Below are 10827 nucleotides of genomic sequence, written 5' to 3' on the forward strand. Positions count from 1 at the left end.
GAGGGGAACCACAGCCAATGGGAGCTGCAGGGGTGGTGCTTGCAAGCACAGGCAGTGTGCAGAGCCCCTGGCCCCTCCACCTAAAATGAAGAGCTGCAGGGACATGCCAGCTGGTTCCAGGGGAGACCCCCTTTATCCCCCTTCCCCCTCCAAGGTAAACGCCACCCCGCAACAACCCCCTGAGGCCCCCCCACACACCTAAACAGCTGCTGCTGTTCAGGCATCCCCTGAGCCAGCTGCACCAGCCCCTGCAAAAGTTACGGAGGTTATGGAAAGTCACAGAATCCATGACCTCCATGACAGACACGCAGCCTTAGACATGATTAGCAAGGACATTCTTATTTTTCCATATATTCACTCCAGCAATGTCCCTAGATGGCTAACATTGATGCGAAGAGCGTTTAAAAAAGTCTAAGGTTTAAGATGCAGCTTGTAGAAGTGTCAGTGTGTTAACTAGTGGAATAGTTCTAAATGGTCTCGGAGGTAATTTGGTTACTTACCTAGGACTGACTCTAGCAATTAAAGGCCAGATTGCCAAAATATAAAATGTTTTACTATGTGAGGCTTTTTCTTTTTCCTAGGCAATCAACTTCATAACTTGAAAGGGGTTTATGAGGCAGGATGGATGAGGAAAGGAAAAAACGTGACCTTGTCCTCCAGTTCTGTTACCCATTTCCACACATTATTCTACCACCTTGAATAGTCCTTAGCTGGAATAGAATATAAAATCATTAAATAGATGACATATTAAGGGAAAATGTTAAGTATTACACAACAATTTGGCAGAGACTGCATAGCTAAAATCTATTCATTTTAAATGGATGTACTTTTCTTTTTTGTTTTTTAGTTGGGTTTCATGCATGTTTTCAATCAGAAGTAGTAATTCTTTGTCTTTTTTTTTTTTTTCTTCAATCTTTTTGCTATAGGAAATAATGGACCGAATTTACAAGAATGTCATGAGTAAAGTCCAAGAGATGAACTATATTCAGAGAACTCTGTTCAAGATAGGTTATGACTATAAACTGGAACAGATCAAAAGGGGGTATGATGCACCTCTGTGTAATATGTAAGTACAGTTAAAGGTTCAAATATCTTTCAGTGTAGATAATTTATCAGAGATTAAGAGGTGATTTGAGCACAGTCTATAAGCAATTCTTCTTGTGTAAGTAATCGGGTACTAGAGGATTCCAGGCTAACAGACAAAGGCATAACAAGATACACTGACTAAGTCTAATTCAGAGAAATTCAAACTGAAAATAAGATGGAAGTCTAACAGTAAGGGCTATTAATCATTGAAACACATTACCAAGGGATGTAAATTTTCCATCTCTTGGATTTTTTAAAAACAAGACCAGATGTCTTTCTAAAAGAAATGCTTTATTTCAGCCACAAGATATTGGGCTAGACGCAGGAGTTGCTGTGTAAAATTCTATGGTTTGGGTAACACTTGACAGACTACAACATCATGATGGTCCCTTTGGGCCTTTTAAATCTTTGAATCTTATTACTTGTTAGATGTGTCCGCTGAATACATAAGGAGGGGTATTAGTCTCTAGCCTTTCCTGCAAAGGAGCAGAACAAGTGATATTTATACATGGTTTCTTTTATCTCAAGACTGCTGTTTAAAAAGGTAAAAGCATTGCTAGGAGGAAATGTGCGTATGATGCTTTCTGGAGGAGCACCCCTTTCGCCTCAGACACAAAGGTTCATGAACATCTGTTTCTGCTGTCCTGTTGGCCAGGGTTATGGATTAACAGAAACCTGTGGAGCTGGAACAATTACTGAAGGTATGTTAACATACTCCTGGAAATCTGCATGTTTAATGTAGATGTGTGAATTCTTTAATTTTCAAGTACAGTTGAAAACATTTGTAGCTCTTAACTTCTAGAGAATAACTTGAGTTAATAGCTACCTTCCTATTCCAGCTCTGTGTTTACATTTCAGTATTGTCAGAGTAAGATGGTGGCCAAAAGTTTTTTTTTTTTTTTTTAATGTTTCTTTCTAATTTCCCATAGTTTCTGACTATAGCACTGGCAGAGTTGGGGCTCCTCTTATTTGCTGTGAGATTAAATTGAGAGACTGGCAAGAAGGTGAGAAGGCTTTTTTTTTTCAGGACATTCTACTTAATTCTTTAAACGAATCTGGCTGCAAATTTCAAGCTACAGGTAAAACATGAATATGAACAGTTCTTGTCAAAATGATCAGTTGGAGTTCAAATCTGAAGATACACAGCAAACATAGATAGCAATGACAAACTGCAGATCTACCAAGCCTTTCAGATTCATGCAAGTGCATGATTACTATTGCATAATGTGTAAGAGTATAATATTTTGATCTCTGAGTAACTAGTTTTACTGTTTCCTAGCCTGTTTTCCTGCTGTCCACAAAATCAACTGTAGACGTTGATGTAATGATGTAATTGAGTATTAGTATTTTGTGATCTCTTGATAAATGGATAATCACTTTATATTTTGTGTGTGAATTCTTCAGTATTTTCCAGGGAAAGGAATGTTTGTTGTATCAATCTGACTTGAAAACAATTTTACTTTCAGGGGGCTATACTTGTAGTGACAAGCCTAATCCTAGAGGAGAGATTATAATAGGTGGACCCAATGTCTCTATGGGATACTTTAAAAATGAAGAAAAGACAGAGGATTTCTCCATGGATGAAAGTGGCCAGAGATGGTTTTGTACTGGAGATATTGGAGAATTTCATCCTGATGGATGTCTACAGATCATAGGTTGGGGCCTTACACTTCTTGCCAATTTAAATGCCAGTTAAGCAAGAGCATAACTTCACACACGTGAGTAGTCTCATTGAAGCCAGTAGGACTACTCATGCTTAAAGCTACACACTTCAGTAATTTGCTCAACCATGGTGTTAAAACATATTCTCAAAATTTAGTGATTGTGTGAAGCCCTGAAATTGATGAGATTGTCTGTAATCTCATTCATTGTCTCTACTCAGCCTTCACTTTGAAAATTCACACTTCGTTTTTAATATTAGTTTAATGGCTAAAATTTAGATTCCCTGTGACTTTTTTAATTTTAGTTGCAAGTCTGAAAAATTACTCCTAAAGGGCATTTTTAAAATAGCATTTAACTTTTAAGGAAATGTCCAACAGTTTCTAGGTCAGAGGAGGGCAAACTATGGCCTGCGGGCCACATCCGGCCCGCAGGACTGTCCTGCCCAGCCCTTGAGCTCCTGGCCCAGGAGGCTCGTCCCTGGCCTCTCCCCCACAGTCACAGCGCTGCATGGGCAGCAGAGCTGCGAGCTCCTGCTGCTCTGAGAGGCCTGGTAAGGGGGCGGCAGTGGCACATGCGCAGCAGTGAAAGGGGTTGGGTAAGGGATCCTGGGGGGCAGTCAGGAGTGGGGGGTCCTGGGCGGCAGACGAGGGGCAGTTGGATGGGGCGGAGGTTCTGGAGCAGTCGGGGAACAGGGCAGGTTGGATAGAGTGTGGGTGTCCTGGGGGGCCTGTCACAGGGTGGGGGTGTGGATAGGGGGTCAGGGCAGTCAGGGGACAGGGAGTGTGGGGGGGGTTGGATTGGGGGTAGATCAGGGGGGTGGTTTGGGGCAGGGGGTCCCAGGTGTGGACAAGGAGCAGGGGTGGTTGGATGGGTCAGGAGTTCGGAGGGGGACAGTCAGGGGGCAGGAAGTGGGAGGGGATGAATAGGGGGCAGGGGTGGGGGCCAGGTTCTTTTGGGGAACACCTGGCCCTCCATACAGTTTTGCACCCTGATGTGGCCCTTGGGCCAAAAAGTTTGCCTACCTGTTCTAGGTGACTTGTTTTGGCATTCCTTTGCTTGTATTTTTTTTTAAGTCTTTTGCATGGTATTCCATTAAAATTAAATAAGCATTTAAAATATAGTACTTAAGTTATTTTAACTGAGTATATACAAGTGGAAGAATCTAAACTCCTTTAAAGCAGCATTCCTTTCTAACTGTTCCTAGATCGTAAAAAAGATTTGGTGAAGTTGCAGGCAGGAGAATATGTATCTCTGGGTAAAGTAGAGACAGCACTGAAGAACTGTCCATTTATTGATAATATCTGTGCTTATGCCAAAAGGTAAAAGTTGCATTAATATTCTCTCTTCACCTCACTCATTTAGGGGCATTCTTTTATTTAATACTTGATTTATATATGGTATTCAAAAATCCTTTGTCTGAAATGCAGACTGTAGGCCTAATTCTCCAGTATACTAAGGCCCTCTTATAGCACTAAAGAGTAAAGGGGGTGGAAATACCCCTGGGGCTGCCCCCCCTGTGCAGAGGGTCCCCAGATTAGTGCAGATCAGACATAAGAGCTCTACCCTGGCCCTGTTCCCAGCAAGCCTTGTAGGGAGTAGGAGCGAAGGTTGTGGTCACTGTGCACTATGCTACAGCTGTCCACTGCATACACGGGCCCTTAGAGAACAATGGGAAGCAATGTGTAAATTAGAACAGTGCTGATGCCAAGCAGGCTCCCAGCTGCACCAGAATAAGGGGAGTGCAGGATCAGCTTAAAGCTCCTTTGGTGGGTAGGTGGGTGTGTGTTTCCCACCACAACTCCCCTCATTACTGCCCATGGGTGGCATGTGAGCCACTGTCTGTCTGGGGGAGGCTAGCCTCCCAGTCCCAGCCCGCCCACGGCCTTGGGCCCAGTCCTGTGGCTAGCCGTCCTAGCCCCAAGGGTGCACTGGGAGGGCGGGCAGCGCATGGCCCTAGCCCTGGAGTGCTGGGAAGGTGGGTGGTTTGTGGCCCCAGCCCAGGAGGGCAGGCAGCTGTAGCCTCCCCAGCTCCAGAGCGCAGGAAGGTGGGCAGCATGCGGCGTAAGCCTCCCCAGCCAGAACACTAGGGGGGTTGGAGTTATAGGACTGGAGCCACATGCAGGGAGCGGTCACGGCAGGGGGCGGGACCACGGCTGGCTGTTTAGGGAGGCACAGCCTTCCCACTGCCCATGTTCCTGCCCCAACGCAGGGGCAGGGTAACTGAAAATAGCAGCCTTCTTACTAAACACATAAGTATAATCTATTGTTCATAGATGGCTTTGGCCTTCAGTCAAAATGCTATGGTGTTTATCTTGACACTTAAGAGCCTGATCCAAGCATTTTCTGTGGGCTTTGGAAAAGTCCCCTACCTTCCCTTAGTAGTAGATGGTGAGACTTTACTTGCACTCACTTGCTGGATACTGGATTTAGTAGAGACTCTGGACCATTCTGTAACTTCTTTCTAGACCAAAGTATGAGACTGATTGAACCCGGTCACTTATTAAAAAAGCTTCATGATAAAGGTTGAATAGTGTGGTGGGGGAAGGAGAGGAAGAAATTAGCTATATATCTGAAAGAACTGGGGATTATTTGAGACTCAAGTAATCTTTGACAATCTAAAATTCTTCTTACTTCTGTTTTTTTTTTTTTTTTTTTTTTTTGTCCTCTGCTCCTGTTTTAGTGATCAGTCTTATGTGATCAGTTTTGTGGTTCCTAATCAGAAGAAGCTGACTGTATTAGCTGAACAGAAGGGTGTCAAGGGAACGTGGGTAGAAATCTGTAACAATCCTATCATGGAAGCTGAGATACTGAAAGAGATTAAAGAGGTGGCAGATAAGAGTGAGTATAATTTAATTGTTTTGTATACTGTATTGAGCCAATTTCATATGAGGCTGAAAAGGGGCAGCAAAACATCTGTAGATACAGTCCTCTCACTCAAGTTTTCTAACTTGCTGGGAAATCTGTGGAACATGTTACCTCTGGATGTAGGTGGTAAGATTTGATTTTATTCAAAATTATCTGAATGAGTAGAGGAGCACACTTTCAGGCAATTTTCTTGTTCCTAAAGTAGGACACTGGGAATCCAGTCCAGTAAGTGTTACATGCATGATACAGCTGGTTTTAAAATGTTCTGTTAATCCTTGTTGTAGTGCTGGATGAATGGCCAAAAGCTGGTCTGGCTGCTCTCTAACATAGCCTATGAGGCCAAAGAAACGTAGGGTGATTTTTTTCAAGGGTTTCAAGCAACAAGGAAAATTGAGACTTTATGGCCAAATAGGAAACACTAAAGATGGTACTGGGTTTTGTCTCAATTTCACTTATTTTTGGCAATAACGTACTAATAGAGTACACATTACACACACTTCCATCACTTATTCCTAGAAGATTAAAATAGACTGATTCTCATCAGGACAATAGGTTAAATAACATTTTACAATACAATTCTAAGAGGATGGTAGGCAGCTTTTGCATGAGTTTTGTTAAATTTCCACGTGTCCCATTGAACTGGTGGAAAAACTTAATTCTATTATTGTGTTGCATGTAAATCATAAAATGTTTTCCACATAACTTTTTTTATTCTTGTTCCTCTAAGAGCTTGGCGTATAGAGAGAAATTCTTGACAGCACTAATGTTTTAGATAGAACTAAAGCCAAGACTTTTCCTTTGGCCTTCATTTCGAGGGAAAATTTAAACCATCTTGGAATTACTTTTTAGCAGAACATTCTGTAGCTCAATCAGAAAAAGACATACATCTAAATGAAAACAAAACTGTATTGCAACAGTCTAAAGTTAAAGCTATAAAGTTAGGTCGTACACCAGGAGCTAGTCTCTGTTGCCACTGATTCTAATAATTGTACATTTACTGCCATCTACTGGTTGTACTTGTGATAGCCTGTTTTGGAAATTCAGTTTCTAATTGGGGGTGAAAAGAAAAGGAGTACTTGTGGCACCTTAGAGACTAACAAATTTATTAGAGCATAAGCTTTCGTGAGCTACAGCTCGCTTCATCGGACGCACGAGATGCGTCCGATGAAGCGAGCTGTAGCTCACGAAAGCTTATGCTCTAATAAATTTGTTAGTCTCTAAGGTGCCACAAGTACTCCTTTTCTTTTTGCGAATACAGACTAACACGGCTGCTACTCTGAAACCTGTCATTAATTGGGGGTGGTGGCTTTATTTCATTTTACTCTATTTTGCTGAAGTATTAATATTATGAAGCCAATATCCTTGTTTAGTGTTTGTTATTATGGTTAATTATGTTATGATAGTGCCTAAGGGCTACCTGAGATTGGAGCCCTATTATGCTAGGCCCTGTATAAACACCAAATAAGACAGCCCCCCACCCCCCCAAGAGTACCTAATCTAAAAATGTTAAATGACTTTCAGCATTTCCATTGATTCACTTTCAAGGGTTCATAATTTGGCTACTGTTGGCTGCAAGCAAGGATTTCTCATTTGAGGGAACTGACTTTTTTTTAAGGGCCATGAGGACTTTAAATGACACTAACAAAAGTAAAGAAATGCTTGCTCACTTTGGATGTTTGCTTATTTGGAACTCTTCTGATTTTAACAACTTCATTTCTAAGAAGAAAACTTACCCCATTTAGTCTATGCTGGCAATTTGTTTCTTCTTCTCCCCCCCCCCCCCCACGAATATTTTTAAAAAGACACACAACCAACAGATGAATTAGCATCTTTATGCATGGACTGGACATTGAAAACAAGTATGTCCCCTAAACATGTTTTGAAAATCTGACCCCTCTGCATGTTATGACTAAAATGTGAACGCAGTGTTGTCTATAATGTGGGAGTGCACACGGGTATATGCACACATCTGTAGCTTACACTCTATTTGGATTTGTGTGCACACACACTTTTAAAAGTTGTCAACTGTATTCTACTAAAATATTCTACAAAACTGCACAGTAAATAAAAATAATTATATAACTTGGGTGGATCATCATATCCTATCAGGTGGTATGAGTACAATCAGTTTCATCCTTCTTTAATTGCCACTGTTAATAATAGTAATCATAGGCCTGATCATGTAATCCTTGCTCACAGCTGACTTCCTGATGCATGCTACAGCCACTTTTTTTTTTAATACCCTATTGTGCCTAGAATGCACTCTCTTTTGAGGTAGGGACTCATTCGTTCTTTGCACTTTTCATTTAGCCTGCAACTTTGTTACTGCTTTGAGATTTTACTCAGTGATCCTTATTTGTTTGGCACTTTATTTACAGTGCCAATCCACTGGAGCTGTACCAAAGATAAATGCTATGGCATGTGTTACTAGAATAATAGCAAATACTAAGTATTACAGCCATAAGTTTGCATTTTCTTTCTTCAGTGTCACTTCCATGACTGTACTGATATGAAGCTATTCCACTATATAGTACAGCAGACTATTGAATATAAATCCTATTCTTGTTGTATGTATGAAGTTGTATGAATCAGTGTTTTATCTGTGAGTGTAATCATAAATGTGTGTTTGTTTTTATTACCCCTGCAGTGAAATTAGAGAGATTTGAAATACCAGTCAAAGTACGGTTAAGCCCTGAACCATGGACCCCAGAGACTGGTCTAGTAACTGATGCTTTCAAATTGAAAAGGAAGGAATTAAAGAACCATTACCTCAATGACATCGAGCGAATGTATGGAGGCAAATAAACTTCAGAGCTACATTGACTAGAAAGTTGTGCAGAAAGTTCCTTCTCGTACCCTACAGGACAGAACTCAAGCCTCAGAATATTGGACATCCTTGTGTACTGAAGATACCACAGGTAGTTCAGACAGTACACTAAATCAGTGAAGACCTCCCTAACCTGTAAAGCCAGGTCCAATGGAGAAAAAACACTTGCTTATGGAACCAAACTTTCTAGCTGCTCACAGAAAACACATATCCACTTTAAATGGTTTCATTTGATCACTTCCACCTTGGAGTTGGATGTGATCATGTGAAGCGGTGTGACTTGATGATCTGATTTCTACAGTTGCTTCTATACCATATTCCAACTGCTTTCCCACCTGTTTTTTCTCCAGTTCCCCTTACAAATATGAAAATGAGTTAAAATGGAAATCTGACAATTCCTGCATCAGAGAAAGGTACTTGAGGAGGGGAAAAAATAAACATATTTAAGGTTTGCACTTTGTAATGCAAAAAGTGAAGATTAAGTAGGAAAACGTTAAATACAAAGCATTGCAGCTTTTGCAAAAGTATTGGTTTAATGTCTTCTCAGGTCCTGTCCTAGATTAAATGAAAATCAATAGTTTAACTTGACACTGATCTGTTTATCAACGTTGCCTAAAAGGCCAGTACAGATGCATAAAGCTCCTTTTTCATAATTTTGAGTTAATGGAAGAGGGAAAGAAATCTGAGGTTATTGCACTGCATTTAAGCCCAGTTCTAGATTCTATTATGGCCCCTTTGTATTCAGAAGCTGTGAGCCAGAAGGGTAGCTTAAAATATCACCTCTCCACATCCTACCCCAGTTATGTCCTGCATCGAGCTCAGGTCGACAAGATCCAAGAATTGGGCCTACTGATTATTAACGCTCCATACTACAGAATTTGTTCAAGGCCACAGAATTACATGGCACTGAAAATGTATTACTGACAGTAGATTGAATCTTCTGCACATCAGTTATATTGTGAATATTTTCAGTGCCTAAAAAGGAATATAAAATATTTACTGAAATAATAAGGGTGAACTGAAAGGCTTTTTAAAAATCAAACTAGTCAGAATTTTATTCTTCAAGAGTGTTCTAGGAACAACTTATCTCCAGTAGACTTTAAATGTTCTGAAATATTTTTTTTATACTTGCCAAGATGGCACTTTTTCTTTTAATTTAAAACAGCATTTTCAACTTTGACACACAGATTTAAAAAAAAAAAACCTCCCACAGCAAGAACTGTTGCTTGTTAGGGAGATCACCAGCTAGCATATAGAACTGAAGTCTTAGACAAGTAAAGGCAGAACTGACATTCAGATCATTTTTGTCTTTAAACAGCTATGAACCTTTTAAGTCAATATTCTGTTGTTGCTTTGAAATATTAGGCCCTGATCCTCCAAATGCTTAGTTACATGTGTAGCACTACTCTTATGAGTAAAGCTAAACGCATGTAAGAATTTACAGGATCAGGGCCTAAAACATTTTGTATTAACTTACTAAAAAGTATGACTGTTCACCTTTTTAAATATGTCAATCAAAACAAGCCACAGGTGGAAGCCAAGCATTTCCCATATTCTTTTACCTACGATTGATGATCTTGGTCTCTGTTTAGGGATTTTTGTTCATTAAATTTGTTAAGAGGAGAAAATACTTGAGGTAGAACTTTGTCTTTCTGTTTGTGAAAATTTTTGTTTTAAAAACTGGAAACCATAGAGGTGCTGAAGTGGGAAGGAGGCAAAATAATAGAATAATTTGTTTTGCCATTGTGTGTAACATCCCATACCATTTGTTCAAAATCCTTACTTATCACTCTGGTATCTCTCCTGTTCCCACTTGAACCATAAATACTATAAAAAGTGGAAGCTCTTGCAACTGTTCTACTTTGCACTTCTTCATCATTTTATATATGTTGCTTACATTTTGTACAGATGTGGCTCTCAACTGTGATAACTTTGATCTAAAGTATTTATAAAATAGATTGTCTATTCATAATATTTAAATGTTGTGTATATGATGATAAAGGAAAATTATCTGATATTGTCATTGTAAAGAGGGAAAGGTTTTATATGAAACATCTTCATTATATAGTGATTTAAAAAACAATCGGGGCAAGATTTTCCTTCGGTGAGGTGTTTGTGTGAATCCTCTTTCCCAGCTCAACCAACTTTCAAAGTGAAAATAAATCATGGTTATGGATTCGTTAACCATAAGATCTTGAACTGTCCTTTCCTCTGGGGACCAATTTCTTTTTAAACTTTCAAGGAATTTTATTTTATTTATTTATTTACAGGCATAACTCCTCTAGTCAAACCATAACACTGCCAAGTGATTTTGCTAAAACCCCTTGGGGATGGGGAGCAAATCAATTTAAAGTCAGCTGCTGCTAGTTGTCCATGGACTTTCAACA

The 10827-nt window shown here is 40.0% G+C and overlaps 1 protein-coding gene across 7 annotated transcripts in view; it reads left to right on the forward strand.

Annotated features, from left to right (window-relative positions):
* Positions 1 to 10624, forward strand: part of ACSL4 (acyl-CoA synthetase long chain family member 4) — a 47417-nt gene extending 36793 nt beyond the window's left edge. For all 7 annotated transcript variants that reach the window (XM_038417563.2, XM_038417559.2, XM_038417566.2 and 4 more), the window contains 7 exons: positions 927 to 1066; positions 1615 to 1787; positions 2016 to 2090; positions 2553 to 2741; positions 3953 to 4067; positions 5429 to 5586; positions 8261 to 10624. In XM_038417563.2, coding sequence (XP_038273491.1) covers positions 927 to 1066; positions 1615 to 1787; positions 2016 to 2090; positions 2553 to 2741; positions 3953 to 4067; positions 5429 to 5586; positions 8261 to 8418 — 1008 coding nt within the window. In that variant the 3' untranslated portion in view covers positions 8419 to 10624. The remainder of the gene's footprint in view (positions 1 to 926; positions 1067 to 1614; positions 1788 to 2015; positions 2091 to 2552; positions 2742 to 3952; positions 4068 to 5428; positions 5587 to 8260) is intronic.
* Positions 10625 to 10827: the final 203 nt, after the last annotated feature.

Source organism: Dermochelys coriacea, chromosome 9 (genome assembly GCF_009764565.3).
Source record: "Dermochelys coriacea isolate rDerCor1 chromosome 9, rDerCor1.pri.v4, whole genome shotgun sequence".
Taxonomy (NCBI): Eukaryota; Metazoa; Chordata; order Testudines; family Dermochelyidae; genus Dermochelys; species Dermochelys coriacea.